This window comes from Brachionichthys hirsutus, unplaced genomic scaffold, assembly GCF_040956055.1.
Source record: "Brachionichthys hirsutus isolate HB-005 unplaced genomic scaffold, CSIRO-AGI_Bhir_v1 contig_1445, whole genome shotgun sequence".
In the NCBI taxonomy this organism is placed as follows: Eukaryota; Metazoa; Chordata; class Actinopteri; order Lophiiformes; family Brachionichthyidae; genus Brachionichthys; species Brachionichthys hirsutus.
In genome coordinates, this window is record NW_027180521.1 from 1 (window position 1) to 18,338 (window position 18,338).

Here is an 18,338-nt window from a genome sequence, read left to right on the forward strand (position 1 = left end):
GACAGAGAGATAGATAGACAGATAGATAGACAGATAGATAGATAGACAGATAGATAGACAGATAGATAGATAGACAGATAGATAGACAGATAGATAGACAGACAGACAGATAGACAGAGCACCATTTTGCATGTGTGTTTGCTCGTGTTCGTGCAGTTGTGCTAAATTAAAGCCAGATCCAGGTCGCTTCGGTCCGGGGGGGGGGGGACTTTGCACGCCCACTCAGCTGCGCTCCCCGCTCGCTGATCTGCTCCGCTGCTCCCTCTGGGTGAGGAGGATCAGAAGATGGTGCGTGTCGTGCGTGGAGCTCCGTTACACTCATGACCCAGTCGAACCGAGCCGTGAGGATGGAGGATTATTCCCAGAGACGCCGCAGTGATTCGGAGCGGGTGTGAACGCTGCGGAAAGTTCTCCTCGGATGGAAGACGCGCTCGGACAAAGGCAGCGCCGCCGCGGGCTGCTTTCTTCTCCCGCTTCGGTGAGTCGCTTCAGACCCGTTCTGTTCGTGTCTGTTCTGCGACGCTTGTAAAACATTCACCATCCGACGGTTTCATTTGCAAACGTTAACTTCTCGTTGCGTGAAAGTCCCGTGAAGATGTTAAAGCCGCTCTTCTGTCTCCGGGACCGCACTTACCTCCACACTTATTCTGGTATGGAGACCTTTATCCCGAGCCCCGCTGAAATATAACGGCGCGTTTGTGTCACAAACACAAACGCTTCACAGCAAAAACGAACATTTTGCAGGACTTGGGAGGGATGGACGCATGGCGTGGTTTGCGTAAACCCTCGTGTTCTGCACCGAAACGTCACTGAAACACTGAAGTGGGTGAACTGGCCTCAGAGCTGCGTTCTCTCTTTGTGGCCTACTTTCAACAAGGGGTCGGAAACATTCCTCAGAGTTCTGGCTCCATATTTACATCGTGGCATTCTGTAATTTGTTGGCTATACGGATCTATATGACGATCCCACCGCATCCCCAAAGGGTCCCTGTTGGATGGAGACCCCCGGCGACCGCGGTGGCCATCGGACTACTAGTGAACTCACTGGTCCCTGTTGGATGGAGACCCGGCGACCTTTGACACCATCCTATTGGACAGACTTGTCACCATATCAATTGATAACTCTTCCATTACCGCTTCCCCTCAGGTTCAGGTTATGAGTGTCATCCTCAACAGCAAACTCTCCTTCACATCCCATAATAACACCACGACCCATTCCCCATTACATCAGCCACCTCTGCCCCCCCCCCCCCCCTTTATAGTGCACAGTCTCGTCGCCTTTAAACTTCGATTGCAACGTCCTTCTGTTCGGGCTACTTTGCAAAAATACTCCATAATAGATTTCTTTTTTTTTAAAGTGATCCAGAAGTTTTCTGGGAGGTAACAGGATGCTACTGTGTGTGTTTTATTTTGGTGGTCAGTGATAAAGGAGGGAGCCAGGCCCTGAAAGGAACAATGTCTTGGGAGGAGTTTATCGAGCTCCGTGACTTGAGGTCCGCCAAAGACCAGATAGAGCTGACGGGCACGTCTTCGCCCTGCTCACCGCCACGCCTGGAAAGAGCAAACGCCCTGAGGATCAGCCCTGGGAAGGTGTCCGATCTACTGAGCCGGGTGGGCATCATCCGAGTCCAGAGCAGCGCCCACGACCCCCAGCCCACTGAGGAGAACGGGGAGGGACACAACTTCCAGCCCTGCAGCCACGCCCAGCCGACATGGTGTGACCTTTGTGGGGACTTCATCTGGGGACTGTACAAGCAGAGCCTGCGCTGTGCCAGTGAGTTGACTTGCATATAGGCTGCTGGCGTGTACGTGCGATTGCCTCAGCATCTGCCTGTTCAGAAATGTGAGAAAAGCTGCGCTCCACCTGTTAGCTCGTAGAAATCAGGATGTCGTAAATGTCCGTCCCGTTGTCTTTTAGCAGCGTATTGGACGGAATGACGTCAAATACGTGTGCATTTGTTTCCGGCGCATTTTGGTTTGGACATGTTCTCGAGTCACAGGCTAGTTTTCTCCGCTTTTTACAGGAGTGCAATGTGAAATCTGCATAGAAATAGACCGCATAGACTTCACGCCGTGCTTCTACCTCCTCATCGATGTACAATCTCGCTCTGCAATAATGCACGCTCATCACAGATAAGGTTTTGTGGCGTGTTTATACATTTACAATGTGCTTGTCTGAACTCTGCGACCTGCAGATTGCAGATTCACGTGCCACTACCGGTGTCGCTCGCTGATCCAGTTGGACTGCAGCTGGGACCGAGGCTCTGTCGGCGACCTCACCTGCGCCATTGAGTACGCCATAGAAACGGACACCAATGTGGTAAGGACCTTTTGTTCATCGTCACAGTCAAATGTGTGAGAAGTCACTACTTGCTTTTTTTAAATTACCATATGTTATAACAAGGCAGAGATTATGAGGTCTCGTTGCACTGCCTGCTGCAGGTTGTGATTTCACCAGAATTCTCCTAAAATCAAATGATTTGTTTCACGGCTGAAAAATAGGAACCACTTTCCACGCCACTAAGTGTACAGCCTTCACTAAAATCCAATGCCCGCACAGATTTGTATAATTAAAGGCTGCATTAATTCAATGTGCCTAAAGCCATCATGCATGGAACATTTAAAAGAACTGAGAGGATGTTTCAGGAAGCAATCCTGCTTCACTGGACCTCAGAACTGCAATAAAAGGTTGTTCAATAGTGAAACGTTGACATACAGGTTCATCTATGTCAGAAACAAGGTACAACAATGAGAAGCATACGCCGTGATTTACTTTTTAGCCCCATCTTTTTTTTAGTTTAGAGGAATAAAAACATTTTGATATACACTGTATACCAATCAGTCATGGCATTGATCAGGGGTGATCTTCCGTCCTTCCATCCATCCGTCTGTCTTTAACTGCTCATCCGGGGCCGGGTCGCGGAGGCAACCGTCTGAGCAGGGATTTCCCAGACTTCCCTCTCCCCAGACAACTCCTCTAGCTCTTCCGGGAGAATCCCGAAGGTGATCCTCAAATGAATGAATGAATGAATTATCTGGCATCTATACATCTAAGATGTTAATTAGAGCGCAAGTCCTTGCGATGCTTTTATGTTCTTTTATGAGGAGAATCAAGTTGAAAGGCCAGTAGTAGTTGTTCAAGGCAGCAGGGTTTGTTACTCCTTCTGTCAAACACTTTCTTCTTATCGAAGATGACTGGAATGTAAAAGCTCGTGCGCTACTGCCGTGTTTTACTGGCGCTCAGGCTTAGGCCTTGTTAGCCAGTTACAAACAGGCCCACAGATATAAACAAGCCGTGCAGAACAACAAAGACATGATCAATATGTTCTGTTTGGGTGCCGCAGCCTCCAACCTCATTCACCAACCTCAGGTTGCGAGGACAAATCTGGGAGCTATTTAGTAACGTCTTCACCAGTTTGACGCACGTGACCTTGTGACATTCTTCGTGTTATCGCGTGGATCTTTTTCAAGGGTAGGGTGTGGTTGGGATACTTGGAGATGATGAAATGGAAAAAGGAGACTCCGTATCGCCGCGTCTGAGATTCACGACGACTTTCACCACAGCTTTATGTCAGCTTATATCTTTATTTAACACCGCTGAGAGCCGCTTGTTTACAGTAACATGAATATAAACATTTATACCAAGAATAATGACGTGAGTCTCAAAGTAAAAAGATCTTACTCCGACGGTGCGATAGCAAAGACAGCAACAACAAAAAACTAAAACGAATAACTTGTAACATAAAAAGACAGCCATTCATGCTCACTATTCTAACACGCCAGCTCCCCACAGAAAGCCCCTTTTTTAGTGGCAATCGAACCCAGAACCTTCTCTCAAACGAACTAGATTCAAAACACAAATGTAACTTCAGTTGCTGGAACATTTAATGACGTCCTGTGATGTCGATTGGTTTAACATCTTCCTCGTGATTCGAGGAATAATGAACCTCATGTTCTCTGTGTGAGGGAGGCGGACGGTCAGTCAGTTCCGTCGTCACGTGACTCGGGACGTCGCGCGAGGTTAGCTGGGATGAGGGGGGGGAGGGACGAGATCTATGCTATTCGCCCGCCTCGTCCAATCGCGACGAGCCGCGGTGGTTCTGTGTATTTTCCAAACTCAACGGAATGGGGCGGGGGCGGAAGCGGAAGCGAGGGGCGGGGCGGAAACGAGGGGCGGGGCGGCCGGGCCGGGCCACATCCTGTTTCGCACAGGCTTGGTTGTTGACGCACTGGAAACGTGGCTGTTCCGTGAACTTCTTGGGAGAGTATCTTATTGTTGATTAAACTCCTTTATCAGCGCGCTACGGAAGTATTTGTTCGCCTTAGAGATTATTTAAGCGTCTGAACTCGTGAATATTCCCGCTCGTAGTGCTATTTTAGCCCGCTAATTGACTTCAACACCTTCAGTCGCGGGTTTTTATTTATTTATTTTAACTAAGTTTTAAGGCTCGTCCGTCATGTCGAGCGAAACTAGCAGCGCGGACAAAAGCCCGTCCTTCGAGAAGACGTGGGGCAGCTCCGCGAGCAGCGGCTACTGCAGCGAGGAGGACTCGGACTCCGGGCTGGAGCAGTACTTCACCGCCAGGACATCGTTCTTCCCCAGAACCCGGAAAGCTAACGCTAACGCTAATGCTAGCGCGAAACAGGTGAGCCTTTGAAGTCGGGCTTTAATACATGTCAGTGTAAGTCAAACAGAAGATACTCGCGCAGTTTATTTTCTCTTCCTAATATATCTGTGCCATTTTAGTGCTGTTTAAAAGTGTTTCATTTGGGGGTTCTTCCGGGCCGCGGTTATGGCGCTCCGCTCCGGTGCTTGTTTAAAGCTAAGCCGCCGTTGTTCCCTCTAGTTTTCGGTGGACGGACATTTAAACGCGGGTCTGACCCGCAGCCGAACTCATCCCAACCCGAATGTCATGTTTGGTGACGCAAACCAGCTTCTCATGTTTCCGGCCGGGACTCCCACGAACACAAACATCCGCGTCACCCACACCCACGCAGGGATCGGCTCTATTATGAAATAAATCGGACCCCCCCCCCCCCCCCCACAGAGGCCTTTCATGGTTCTTGTTTGGTTTCAATGGAAGCCTGTGGTCTGTCCAAGTATTGCCACTTATTGATCTGTTTAGCTCCAGACCCCCGATGCTTGCGACTTTTGCTTCTCTCACTTTTCATTGTACAGTTGTATGCAGGATAGACTTTGCATATTTGTATATAAAATGCTTGTTTACACAATCAAATAAAGTATCTGCGCAGATTCATGTAAATATAGAGATTCTTGAATTGTATTCCAGAATAGAATGTGCTGCCTCAGAGCTTCCTCGTTCTATCGCAGGAAATACAACTGATCAGTGGAAACAGGAAAGAAGCCACGATTGGGCAAATGTCATTCAGACCCCAGAGGCCGTCTGCGCATGACTTAAACACGACTGGGAGCGATGCGGTCGATGAGGCTGCTGACTTCACAGGATGCGCCTGTGAAACAAGGGGGGGGGGGGGGGGGGCGTTCTCTCTCCCGCTTACAGCAGCGTCACGGAGGGAGAAGCTATTTTTACACGATTACCAAAGTGAGGAATGCGATGCAGTCTACGCTAACAGCTGCACGTTGCCCCCCCCCCCCCCCCCCCTTTTCCCTCTGTTTACCCCTCCCTCACCAAACGATTGGGTCGGGCCGACATCGTCTCCCGCCTCTGCTACGGCGTCAGGACGCTGGGAGTCTGGTGCAACTGGTCCTTGCTGTCGGACGCGGCGGCGTGTCATGGAAAATGAGCAAAACCTTTAGCAAGGTGTCTGTTGTAGTCTTCTAAAGGACGTTGGAGCAATCCATGTCTTTGGGAGAGAAACGCTGAATTTATTACACACCTCAGAGATTTGTTAAAATGAATGCACTAATTGGCAGTTCCTTCATAGTTTAGTACACACAGGATATTCATACAGCAGTAGCACATTTGAAATATGTACGTATATATAATACATAATCTCAAGCCCGTATTCCTATCCTCTCTGAATTGTTTGAAGTTGGTGTTCAGTTGTAGTTTTTAAGTGTTCACTGGCACCTGCTGGCTAAACGGTGTAACTGCACTGTCTTCCAGGATGAACGACCTGAATGGGGGAAACAGGAGTTGAGCGCTGCAGACATTCAGCAGAAGATAAAGGAATACAATGCTCAGATCAACAGCAATCTGTTCATGAACATGGCGAGTAGAAATCGTTTCTGCATCGATGTATTTTAATGGAAGAGTGTTTTTATCTTGTCTAACATTGTATTTTCCTCAACAGAACAAGGATGGTTCCTACACCGGCTTCATAAAGGTTCAGTTCAAGTTGGCACGGCCTGTGTCTGTCCCGCCGCCAAAGAAGGGAGGGCGGGATGCTGGGGGCAGGAAGACTGCTGGGGTGAAGCGCCGCACCTCTTTCTACATGCCCAAAGATGCATCCAAGCACCTGCACATTAGCTCACGCACTTCCGCTCGCGAGGTCATTGAGGCTTTGTTGAAGAAGTTTACCGTGGTGGACAATCCGGGAAAGTTCGCTCTGTTTGAGCGCAGTGAGCGTGAGGATCAAGGTATCACTTCCTTTTTCGATCTCTAGCTCCAGCAGCGTTTGATAGTCTGTACATTCAAACTTCCTGCCTCCTTTCAGTTTATATTCGCAAGCTGTCCGATGCTGAGCGTCCGATCCCTCTGCGTCTGCGTGCCGGGCCCAACGAGAAAGTCCTCAGCTTCGTTTTGAAGGAGAATGAAACCGGAGAAGTCAATGTACGTGGAACACAAAGAAGAGAATGAAAGCACCAAATCATGCACATCTATGAATGCAAAGCTTTTTTTCTTTCCTTACAGTGGGACGCGTTCTCCATGCCGGAGCTTAAGAACTTCCTCCGCATTCTGCAGCGCGAAGAGGACGAACACATCAAGCAGATCGTGCGGCGGCACGCTCTGGCCCGCACCAAGATGCACGAGGCCCTGGCTGGCTCGACCCCCGGCTGACATGACTCTGTGCTGGGATTTAAACGTGCAACTCTCGACTGGATAATCAGCTGAAGCTCACCAGTCATCGCTGCAGCCGAAGATCCCAGAGAACACGATTCAAACCGCCTCCTCGGCGAAAGAGAGAGTGAGATGGGCGCGAGACGATGAGCGAGAGCTGGCGCGAATGTGCGTGTGAAATGATGCGAGAGATGAGACGTGCCTTACACCCGGGGAGCCTGATGTGCCTGAGAGAATGAGTTGAGAGAAGTGATGGCTGGCAGATGAGACTGGCTGTAGTCTAGTAGGTTTTTTTTTTTTTGGTCAATTTAACTTTAGATATAAAACAAGTCTTGATTATAATTTTATAATCAAATGAGCACAGAATTAGAATTGTAGCAGATAGTTGTTGGAATGTAAACTGATTCCTTATGTTTCCCGAAAACAAAATAACGTTTCCACTCAAAATATTGCTGCGATTTCAGATCAACTCGGGGTGACGCGTCGGCGTCCTGCCTTAAAAACACGCCTTTTAAGCCCAAATGTTTCTGTTTTCCTTTTATTTTAGAAAGTTAAGTACACAAGTTGTTACTGGGGTGTTTGAATTTCCATTTGACCAAGGTCGAGTCTGCCACGTCCACTTGACACCCCTGATGGGTGCAGCTCTTTATTTTATTTTTTATTGTTTGAGCTTCACTGTGTGTGAACAGTTTTACGCAACAATGAATGCCAGATGTGTCGATGCCACTCTGTTTGACTGGAATCTTGAATGAATATTGGTGTACACGCGTTTCACTAGAAGCTGTTTGTCATTCTTGATATCTGTGTTTTCTCAAGTTAATTTTACTCGTCTATGCACAAACATACTTGTAACAAAATTCAAAATGTTTTGACAAATGTGCACTGCAGTTCAGTAAAGAATTTTCCGAGAAAGAATTTCCATCTAGTTTTGGTATTTTGTTTCAAATATAGATAAATGTTAAAATACATACAACTGAATGCAAACGTGTTTTTTTTTCTCTCCATTATAACCTGTAATTTTGTGTGTCCTCCCAGACCGGGGGGTTTATTCCGGTGTTTTTCTTTAATCGTGTAGGTAGCTCCGGCACGTCACATCAGCTGATCACCTTATTAGCTAGCCGAGCTCCACAACAGCTAACGCTAGCGCAGCGCAGCTAATAGTCAAAGTCATGACAGGCCGGGACCCCCTAACGAGTCTCATGAGGTAGGACGTGACCCAGAGACGCGCACGGAGACGCCGTTTCGGACTGTAAGCCGGAGATGTTCGTGTTTCTGCTGGAGACGTCGGTCCTGCTCCGTCCAGCTAGTTACCGCTAAGCTATTGTAATGGACCTGCGTCAGTGGCAGAAGCTAACAGGCTAACTCAATTAAGGGCAGGTACTGTTAGCCTGGCGTTAGCCTGGCGTTAGCCGCATCGGCCGAATGTTCTCCTGGGACGAACAGTGCATTTAGTACGAAGTGATGTTTGAATGAATATATTAATATTGTGAATGTAAATTATTACTGCCTGTGTTGAGTGGCCGAGCTCGTTAGCTTATTCTCGAGCTTCCTGAAGTATCAGGCTAGTTGGTTGACTATTATTTTTTAAACAACGCTCTCCTCTGAGACAATAGTTATTCTAACAGCATCTTTTGGACTTGTTTGATCGAAGGAAGTTTCTATTGATTACGTTCGACTTGGCTAATTTGACCCTTTCAGTAGGCTGCAAGAAGCAGTCACTCAGGTGACGTCACCAAGGCGCAGAGAGAAAGGCTGACATGCACATGTGACCTCTTTCTGAACTTTTCAGATCCTGGCTTGGGTGAAGACTTGAAAGCCTTTCAGCCAGCTCGAAACCTTCAACCGGAGACCCGACTATGCCTCGTCTCTGAGGATGGGAGGCAGCGGGTCCAAAGCGAGAGGTGTCTGGCCCTTCTCGGGCGGCGGAGCCGGAGGTGATCCACCCGGCGATGGGAGCGAGCAGTCTGTGGCTCGCCTCAAAGGCTGCAGAAACGCAGCTCCGTTTGTTTTTACCAGGAGGAGGTAAATGACACAAGAGGAGACTGGCTGAAACGCGCTCAGTGCTCCCGGTGGGGGTGGTTTCGTTTTTACAAGATAAGCATTCATATTCCTGTTATTTATTATGCAGTGAAGGCGAGTGTTTAAGGACTATGCCTCTTATGCACGAATGGAGATGAACGATGACATGCTTCAAAGGTCCCAGATTGTAATGGGTGCTGCCATTCATGGGCGCCCCCTGATCTAGCTCTAGGGCAGGCCGTCCGTGTCCTGGAGATGTTAATGTCACTAGTTACACTCGGCTCTTTGTGTTTCTGGAGGCTGTTTCCTGGTTATGCCGGATACTCCACAGACTTGCATGTCAACAGTGTCCAGTCGCTCACTTTGCTCCGTGATAGCTATCTGCAGTGGTCAATATAACACGTATTAGGTCTATAATCTAAGTAGGCAGTTAGGTGACGTTGCGATGTTGGCTTACTGTTCCGGCAGCTCGTTGTACTACGACGAGGATGGAGACCTTGCCCATGAATTCTATGAGGAGACGGTGGTGACAAAAAACGGCAGGAAAAAGTCAAAGTTGAAGAGGATTCAGAAAAATCTGATTCCACAGGTCAGCTTGGGCTCCATTTTAACAGTGTGCATCTGATTGAATAATGCTTTGGACACTGATTTTTATTTTCCCTTTCATTTTCAGGGAGTTGTGAAACTCGACCTTCCATGCATTCATGTAGATTTCCCAATTATTCTCTGTGAGGTGTGAAACATTGCGCTGGACTGATCTAGTATGAAGTGCAGTTACGAAAACGTCACCCCGAACAAAATCTAGTTCCCGCTTCAAGATATTACGGTGAAGACTTGGAACCGTGTTCTGGAGACCAGAAGGGAAACCGTTACGTCCAATAGTGAATAAAATATTATGCATTTTATTCAACAGCTGTATAGTCGGAAGACACCCTCCGGGAAAAACCCACATTTCTATTCACATAAGTAGTGATGGTACACATTGTGTTTTCCACTGCCCAGCTCCTTTGTAAGCAGTCTTAGAGAATACACGTGTGTGTATCTCTCTTCTGAGTCGTTTTGCAGGGAATTACATCCTTGGTGTGAAAATACTTTCATGGTTTTATGCCTTCTGTGGGGCGTGGCATGAATCTGTATGCGTCTTTGTGTGGGTGCGTGTGTGCGTTACGCATTGAGTGAATGTGTGTGAGAGGGATTGGAGATGTAGGAACAGGGTAGAATAATAAAGCATTGTGGCATTTATTGAATATATATGGATTATCTTGTTCAGTGTTGTCTCGCCTGAGTGTGTTCCAGTCACCGAAGCTCAGACCTGCACTAGTGAACATATTGTACTGTAAATAATTTTGGATTTCTTAGCTGTAAATACTTGAATAAATGATTTACTGAGCTTAATATCCTGAGTCCAAGATACTTATGTTTTCAATTTTTTCTGTCCTACTATAGATGTATACTTTATTCATCCTTTCTGTAATTGTACTAACCACTGCGTCTTGTCCAGCATTATTTGAGCGGTATAGTTATATATCTCAAACTGATTAAACGAATATTTCATTCAAAATCTTTGGAAATAACGGCATTCGCTTTCTCATGGAGATTTAGAGGAGAAGATTGGCCGTTGCCTATGAGGAATGGGCTAAGATTCCTCAGGGATGCTGCCAGGAACTGGTGTTTGCAGCTAAAGGGTGATGTACAAAGTGCTAGAGATACTTGTCATTTTGAGACTAAAGTAATGACTAAAGATGGCATTATGCATTGATTGATTGATCGAGCCACGTGAAATGTCGGATTTGGTTATTTCAATATGATTAATTTACACTGTAACGTCAGATACAGCACCTCCAGATGGCAGTAAAAGGCTTATATACACGATTACAGGATGTTTTGTCATGTTCACTCCGCCCTCTGTAATGACAATGATGTAAAAAAAAAAAAAAGCCTCAATATATAATTTAAGGTTGTCTGAAGTAAATGCTGAACGATCACTTGAGGGTGGCTTTGCCAGCTGGCACAACATCAAACTTCATCGGCAATCTAAACATATATAGAGGGTTCACCACAATCATGGGCAGAGCTTCCTTTACGGCCATTAGTAGTTGTGTCTGTAATTGTGTGGAATGCGGCCGGGAGTGTTTTTTGGACCAGAGGTCCGTCACTTTGAAGCGCTTCCCCTCCAGCGGCCTTTGATGTTGTCAATGATTGTTGAAGAGACAAAATCATATCAACCTCATGACTATGGCATTTAATTGTAAGTTTTATGTGTAAAACATGTTAATGTAGGATTTATTCAGCGTGTTTAGAGCCAAGAAGTGCTACGTGGCAACCCCCCCCCCCAATAACGTGCATTATAATCTGTATGTTAAATACTGTTGCTCTTTATCCTGCTGTTGCTCTTCACAGTGAAACATGTTTCATCACACACTGCCTTCCTGTCTTTGAGGCAAAGTGCGGCTAACAGAGTTACTACAGCAAAACTAATTATGCTCTGTGGAAAGTGAAGGCAGCATCCTGGAAAGTAGCTTTACGTGTATAGATGCAGCAGTGGAATATGTATAACAGCATTCCTTTTCCAGGCCTCGTTCATTCCTTGAGCGTGTACAAATGTAACGTATAGGCGGCAGCACGTTTCCCCCGGTTTCCCTCGCCATTGTTTTTGCTTTCTGATGATTCCTGATGTCTGCCAGCGCAACGTTCAGGAGGCGGGAGGTCAAAGGGAAGCTGAGGCTCGATGGAAACCAAACCCCTCTTTTGTTCCTTTCACTCCTTCATTCACATGGAGGGGGGGGGGGGGCATTCATCCTCTACTCTTTCCTTAAACACACACACACAGAAAGATAGACAGAAACTGATGACGTGACGAGGTGAGTCGGGAAAAGTCAGAAAAACAAACGGAGGAAAGACTCTCACTTCCAGGTCTCGCCCTCACCAGTCATGTGCTCAGGCATCTTTCAGCTCACATGCATGGGCAGAGGAAATGTCTAACCATGCCTCACAAGTCATTCAAGGACTATGTTTTTTCTGTTTTTTTTTAAGAGATGAGGGTTATTCACACTCCAGTGGTCATCATACATCATGCGAACTGTGGCTCCGCACCGTTACTATCTGCCTAGCAACACGACGGTGTGTGGCGTTGGCTGTCACAGTGACATCTGCATGCCAGATGAGTTAAACCCGCTGTCGGAAGTCTGTTCAGACCAGTGGAAAAATATTAGAAGTCTCCAATGAAGTAGCAAGACGGATTTTTTACAGTGTACGAGTGTCCATCTTAAAGGACCGGTCTCACACGATCACATGGCTGATCTAGAAGCATTTGCTCAAGAATTTATTGACCTCTACTACAATCAAAGGAACATTTTTACTCTCTTTATTCCACCGCCTTTATTTGAAAATATATTGTTTAATTTTCCAAACCCTTGAGATCACACATGTTGTTTGGATCGTGGTTGGAGAGGCCATTGGTGCAGATCGCCTGCCACGCTTCCGTCAGTCGGCACCCGGGCAGCTGAGGCTACAAATTTAGGTTCAGATTACCACAACCTGTGTGACTGTGGAGTGAATGAATAATCGATTCACTGTAAAAGTGCACAGAGTCCCCTAAAAAAAGCCACCATATTAGTCCACGCCATTATTTTTTATTATTATTTTATTAGGTTGATGCTTTCTTTGCTCAAATTAATACAAAGTGAATACAACTACAACATGAATTGTTGGATTGTTTTTTGTCAATTTCACCCATTGATGGATAAAAGTTAAATCTGTATGGAAGCGTTTGACTTATTACATTTTGTAGCTTGAGCCTGAAGAATTAACTTGTTCTTGACTATCTATTAAACTACTAAGTGTGAACACAGTGTAATAATTCCAAAATATGCGAGGAAGTCTCAATAATCAAGGGATCATATCATTATAGTGTTGGTAGTTAGGCCTCATAAAAAAAAAATATGGGCAAGATCTCTGCATTGAATAAAGTAGACTGGACTTGTTGGAAAAGCTTGACAACATTTTGCCTCTCATCCAAGATGAAACATCTACAATCTGGGAAAGCGCGCTAGCATGCTCTATCTGCTCTTTTTTGGGGAGATGTGTGGCCCGCCTGCAGCTCCGACCCTCCGCGTGAGTCACGGCGTCGCTGCGAACAGTGTGTCTGCTTCACGGCGACGGGGAGCGAACTTCTTGGACTGACTCATTCCGTCCTGCAGCGGGACGCTGGAACTCTCTTTACAAACCGCGTCTTTGTTTAAAGCCGAGCTCAGCTCAGCTTAAACCTAAAGTTTAATGCGAAGCTTCCAGGTTTCAGAAACAATCGCCGTAACACACTCGACACGCTGACAAAGACCTTAGGATGTCCGGTTTGTGTCCGGTTTGTGTCTTTCCCTCCCCCCCCCCCCCAGCCGGAATGGAACATCCTGGAAGAAGTTTGGCCGCGAGACGAGCTCAAATTGGCTGACGTCGTCGCAGGGGGCATCTCTCTCCACATCTCGAGGGGAGCCGAACGAGCCCGGCTGCGCGTCGCCGCCGTACATTTAACCCGTCATCGTTTTCTCAACTATTTTCATCTTTTTTTTTTTGTTTGTTTTCTTCGTTTTCTTCACCCATTTGTTTTGAGGCGACACAGAAGCGCGGAGCGGAGGCGGCTTCTGGGGATGATTCCTCAGCCCTCCAGGAAGGGTAAGCTCGTCCGGCTGCACTGAAGGATGGGAATGACGTTTGCTTTTTATTTAACATTTTTGTTAATTCATTTTAAATGAAACAAACAAAACAAAACTACTGTGTTTATTTCAGAAACATGGCGGATGTTGAGGCACAACTTTGTTGGGGGAAAAACATGTAAAGTGCAATGAGAAGGAGGCTTTGTGTGAACAGACGCGAGAACTATTCATGTATTTGGTTCATTGTTCGTCGAGACGCGTTACTCTTAACTTTAAATTAAAATACTGGGAATTTAAAAATGAAGCTAAATAATATATGGAGCATATTCATTCCTGTGTGAATTGTGTTATCAGTTCAGATATAAATGCACAGCAGGAAAACCCAACAGCAATTTAATGCCATTAGTTTTCTCATTCTGTAATTGCTTGGTAATTTTTTTATCAGATTTTTTTTTCACTTTGATTATTTATGTGCGGTGCAGTGAGGATTACATTTGTGCACGCTTTCAGTTTAGACCCTCCCTGTAATGTTTAAATAGCATTTTAAATATCAAGCTTCCTGAATGTGCACGTCTCGTGTCTTTACAGTGCAGCGAGTGACAGTCCTGTCTATCGGTTTACATCTGGAGACATGATGTACTGGGCACGACCGGACTGGAAACCCTTGCTGCTGGCTGTCGTGCTGTGCGGACGCCTCTTTGCCCTGGGGGTCACGCCCACTCGATGGCCGCTGTATTCCCAGAAGCCTCTGCTCCTCGCCTGGAATGCCCCGACTGAGGACTGCGCCCCGCGGCACGGCATCCACTTTCAGCTGGACCTGTTCCAGATTGTGGCCTCGCCCAATGAGGGATTCGTTAGGCAGAACCTCACCATCTTCTACAAGGACCGCCTGGGCTCCTACCCCTACTTCGAACCCGATGAAACGCCGGTGAACAGGGGGCTGCCGCAGATGGCCAGTCTCTCGCAGCACCTGGACAAAATGCAGGAGGGCGTGCAGAAGTACATCCAAGAACCGGGAGCCAAGGGGTTGGCCGTTATTGACTGGGAGGAGTGGCGCCCGCTCTGGATACGTAACTGGGAAAACAAAGACGTTTACCGCAGACACTCCCGCGAGCTGGTGCGCCAGAAGAACCCGACGTGGCCGCTGGAGCAGGTGGGCCGAGTGGCCCAGCAGGAGTTTGAGATGTCGGCCGGGAAGTTCATGCTGGAGACGCTGAGGCACGCCAAGAACCTCAGGCCCAACCAGCTGTGGGGTTTCTACCTGTTCCCTGACTGCTACAATCACGACTACAGGCGCACCCTGGAGAGCTACACGGGCCGCTGCCCGGACGTGGAGGTGGCGCGCAACGAGCGGCTCAAATGGCTGTGGACCGAGAGCACGGCCCTCTTCCCCTCCATCTACATGGGCACGGTGCTGCAGTCCTCAGCCTCTGGGCGGCAGTTCGTCCGGAACCGAGTGAAGGAGGGGATGCGTTTGGCCTCGTCGGGGGACGGCCTGGCCCGGCCGGTCTTCGTGTACACCCGTCCCACCTACGCCAACTCCCTGGAACAGCTGACGGAGGTGACGGGGAGCAACACTGCTGGGCTTTTTCTTTAATGCTTGTTAAAAAGTAAAAGGGTGGGGCGGAAAGGGCAAATAAGGGCATGCTTCTCTGCAAGTAGGATATTGCAGACTTCCGAGATCAGCTCTCCTCAGCTGTAGCTCAAGGCGCTAACAGTCAGCACATTTCCTCTCTCTGCCTGCGATCGGTGCGTTTCCTTATCAGCCGCAGCAGTCCTTTCCTGTTCTGGCGGAGGACAAACACGCCGATCCTTGTCGTTTGTGTGGCGTGTGCACAAAAAGGGTGTCGGTCAACTCTGAAGTCACGCAGACCCCCGAAGGGCAGTTTCCTTCTGGGAGAATGAACGGATGAGAGTAACTGAAGTGCTGAGCGTGCTGTAGCTTACGGTTCGACCCGTTTCTAGTTCCGCTCAGCAGTTTAGTTTTCCTTTTTGTTTAGCTTGGATTCTTAGACATTCAAGAGGAGAAAGTCACTAAAGGTTTGATCTGCCTTGTTGTCTTGTCTTTGCAGACCGACCTCGTCTCCACCATCGGGGAGAGCGTCGCCCTGGGAGCCGCTGGGATCATCATGTGGGGCGATGCCGCCTATGCGAGCAGCAGAGTAAGCGTCCGTGCACTGGTTAGCAAACAAGACGCTATCGTCTGAGTTTATTCATGTTGCACGTGTGCAGGCATTGGAGGGGTAGGAATTATCCCTCCATGCTCGAGCGCTGTTAGCGGCTGGACTTTCAGTTGTAAGAACAATGTAGAACCTTTTAGTGATGATCCAGATCACCATGTGGACGGTGTAAATCCAATTAAGCTCTCTGAGTGCTTTTCCAGTTTACATTTAGGATCCTTTTTATTCATAAGCATGGATGTAGTGAAGAACCCCTTTTTTATTTTTTAAATATTTAATGTATCCTTACTTAGTGGCGTTAGATTTGCTTTCTTAATGGCACTAGATATGCATCTCGCGTAGAAAGAGGAAGACTCGAGTATATTTAACAATAGTAAATAAAATGGCCGAAACTTCATTCAGCCTCCTGCATCAATGAAATCATGTTCACACAGGAATCCAACTGTAATATAATCTGACATCGTAGTGATTGTGATCGTGTCGGCGTCGCTATAGCAACAGTTTCAAGGACCGAATTCTTGCCCTTTTCTGTCGCTTCCTCTCCAGACCAGCTGCTCCAGCCTGGACGTGTATCTGCGGGGGCCTCTGAGTCAGTACCTCCTGAACGTCTCCACGGCAGCACAGCTGTGCAGCCAAAGCCTGTGTGGCTCTCACGGCCGCTGCCTGCGCAGGCGTTCAGACAGCGACGTTTACCTGCATCTGGACCCCTTGACCCACAGCATCATAAGCCAAAGTGGAAAGCCGGTCGTCGTCGGCGACCTCGGCGAGGCAGAGAGAGCCAGATTCCTGACAGAGTTTCAGTGCCAGTGCTACAGCGGCTATGAGGGAGAGGGCTGTGCTCTGGCAAAGGTGCCTTCTCAGGCGACCGATCCTGCAGCTCTGCCGTGCGCCATCTTACTGATTAGCTCGCTGCTCCTCAGCTAGAACGCAACAAATGCTGTAGACATAGCTGGAGCTTCTGTGTGTGTGTGTGTGTGTGTGTGTGTGTGTGTGTGTGTGTGTCATTTCTTAAATTTCAATTACGGTAAATGGATGACAGGAGGTGAAGTTTTATGAGAAACACTGTGGAAATTGCTGTGGAAAGTTATTATATATATAATGCTGGAAATGACATTGTTTACATTTTCTCAGTTTCCCTTCAATCACTGTTTTCCAAGATGTCAAATCATTTTGTATTTTTTTTTTTAATAAAGAGATTAAAGTATTTTTTGGGGGAAATATGACTGAATGAGTTGATGTGGTGAAAGTGGAATTATGCACTTAAATCTGGTCACTGCACAATGTATTTTAAGTGCCTGCTTTTTTTTTTTTTTTTTTTAAACATGACCTTTCTCTGGCATCTGATGTTTTTATGAAGGCAATTAGTGTTCCTATTTATTTGAATGTATTTTAGGTGTTTTATATTAATATTTTATGAGGTTTTTGTCTAAAACATGACTACTAATCTTCTCTTAAAACACTATATAATGACATTTATAATGACTGACCATTGTCTTGAGCAGCTTCTTTGTAAGAAGCGTAAATAACGTAAAAATAAAAATTACTGACACTTTGATGCTTAACAATTTCATCTTGATATGTATCTGCTGTTCTGAAATTAGATTTTTCTGTCTGAATAAACAGTTTGATGTTCTTTTGCATTGTTTCTAAATAATTTGTCAGCAGGATAAAGAGGGAAAGGAGCCCAAAATAATCTCAAAATGTAATTTGCCAATGTACATTTAATGAAAATGAAGCATCCTGAGGAAGTGAATCTGCCATCATTGGCTATAATGGGGAGTGAAGGCAGCTGCTCCTCTGGGAGGCTCACGTTTTGCATGCAGCTGTCCCATACCCCCTCCCCATGTAATTATAGGCTGCTGTTAAGCCTGGAGTTATTTTTACTGCTTTTAAGAGTTGAATGAAGCATACATTTAAAATTGGAGGAGGAAGAGTTAATTATGGCTTGTCATCAACCACTCAGAGCACAAGTTGCACAACTACATTGTATAGTGCTTCGATAATTCCGGATCTCTTTAGTAGAGTTTTTTAATCTTCACTTTTATGAACTCGATCTTCAGTCTTATTCAGGAAGGAGAAGACGGGACAGGGTCGAACGTGCATGGCTGTGACTTTAAATCAGCTCCTTAAAAATATTTACATGCCTTTTATGATTGGTTGTTCAACACTGTGCACACGCGTTTGATTGGTTGTGGGGAACCATTGCATGCTCATGACTGGTTGATAGAACTCCCAGTTCCTCCTTCTTTGCTCCTTCCCCTTTTTTTCCTGTATGTGTCATTTTGATCATGAGACTTGTGCTTGAGCTTCCTCCTTATTCAGACCACAAAGTCAAAACGACAGTCCAGTTGTTGAACAGGTAAGTTAGTGTTTGTTGGTTTGAGTTGAGTTTTCCTTAATTTCACTAAAATTTACATGACAGTCTTTTATTTATGTCCCCCTGTGCAGCAGCACTGTGATCTGGACAAGGCATGCACACGTACGAGACAAATAGCGCTGTGAATGCTG

At 46.7% G+C, this 18,338-nt stretch overlaps 3 protein-coding genes across 3 annotated transcripts; all 3 read left to right on the forward strand.

The window, feature by feature from the left end:
* Positions 1 to 440: 440 nt before the first annotated feature.
* LOC137915816 (ras association domain-containing protein 1-like) lies at positions 441 to 7,957 on the forward strand. The gene is made up of 7 exons (XM_068758935.1): positions 441 to 478; positions 1,421 to 1,773; positions 2,195 to 2,319; positions 6,089 to 6,193; positions 6,276 to 6,561; positions 6,639 to 6,754; positions 6,836 to 7,957. The coding sequence occupies exons 2-7, from the start codon at positions 1,455 to 1,457 to the stop codon at positions 6,980 to 6,982; spliced, it is 1,098 nt and encodes a 365-aa protein (XP_068615036.1). The 5' UTR covers positions 441 to 478; positions 1,421 to 1,454; the 3' UTR covers positions 6,983 to 7,957.
* Positions 7,958 to 8,144: 187 nt separating this feature from the next.
* LOC137915820 (tumor suppressor candidate 2-like) lies at positions 8,145 to 10,386 on the forward strand. The gene is made up of 4 exons (XM_068758940.1): positions 8,145 to 8,186; positions 8,772 to 9,004; positions 9,470 to 9,590; positions 9,675 to 10,386. The coding sequence occupies exons 2-4, from the start codon at positions 8,856 to 8,858 to the stop codon at positions 9,738 to 9,740; spliced, it is 336 nt and encodes a 111-aa protein (XP_068615041.1). The 5' UTR covers positions 8,145 to 8,186; positions 8,772 to 8,855; the 3' UTR covers positions 9,741 to 10,386.
* A 3,895-nt stretch (positions 10,387 to 14,281) lies between these two features.
* LOC137915819 (hyaluronidase-2-like) lies at positions 14,282 to 16,754 on the forward strand. The gene is made up of 3 exons (XM_068758939.1): positions 14,282 to 15,211; positions 15,723 to 15,812; positions 16,377 to 16,754. The coding sequence occupies exons 1-3, from the start codon at positions 14,282 to 14,284 to the stop codon at positions 16,752 to 16,754; spliced, it is 1,398 nt and encodes a 465-aa protein (XP_068615040.1).
* Positions 16,755 to 18,338: the final 1,584 nt, after the last annotated feature.

Bases quoted from the DNA above. Each gene is read 5' to 3' on its own strand.
- LOC137915820 (XM_068758940.1), top strand. From the start codon at position 8,856: ATGGGAGGCAGCGGGTCCAAAGCGAGAGGTGTCTGGCCCTTCTCGGGC. The intron at 9,005-9,469 runs GTAAATGACACA...CTGTTCCGGCAG, and splicing joins TTTGTTTTTACCAGGAGGAG to CTCGTTGTACTACGACGAGG. The intron at 9,591-9,674 runs GTCAGCTTGGGC...TTTCATTTTCAG, and splicing joins AGAAAAATCTGATTCCACAG to GGAGTTGTGAAACTCGACCT.
- LOC137915816 (XM_068758935.1), top strand. From the start codon at position 1,455: ATGTCTTGGGAGGAGTTTATCGAGCTCCGTGACTTGAGGTCCGCCAAA. The intron at 1,774-2,194 runs GTGAGTTGACTT...TGCGACCTGCAG, and splicing joins GCAGAGCCTGCGCTGTGCCA to ATTGCAGATTCACGTGCCAC. The intron at 6,755-6,835 runs GTACGTGGAACA...CTTTCCTTACAG, and splicing joins ATGAAACCGGAGAAGTCAAT to TGGGACGCGTTCTCCATGCC.
- LOC137915819 (XM_068758939.1), top strand. From the start codon at position 14,282: ATGATGTACTGGGCACGACCGGACTGGAAACCCTTGCTGCTGGCTGTC. The intron at 15,212-15,722 runs GTGACGGGGAGC...TTGTCTTTGCAG, and splicing joins CCCTGGAACAGCTGACGGAG to ACCGACCTCGTCTCCACCAT. The intron at 15,813-16,376 runs GTAAGCGTCCGT...CTTCCTCTCCAG, and splicing joins CCGCCTATGCGAGCAGCAGA to ACCAGCTGCTCCAGCCTGGA.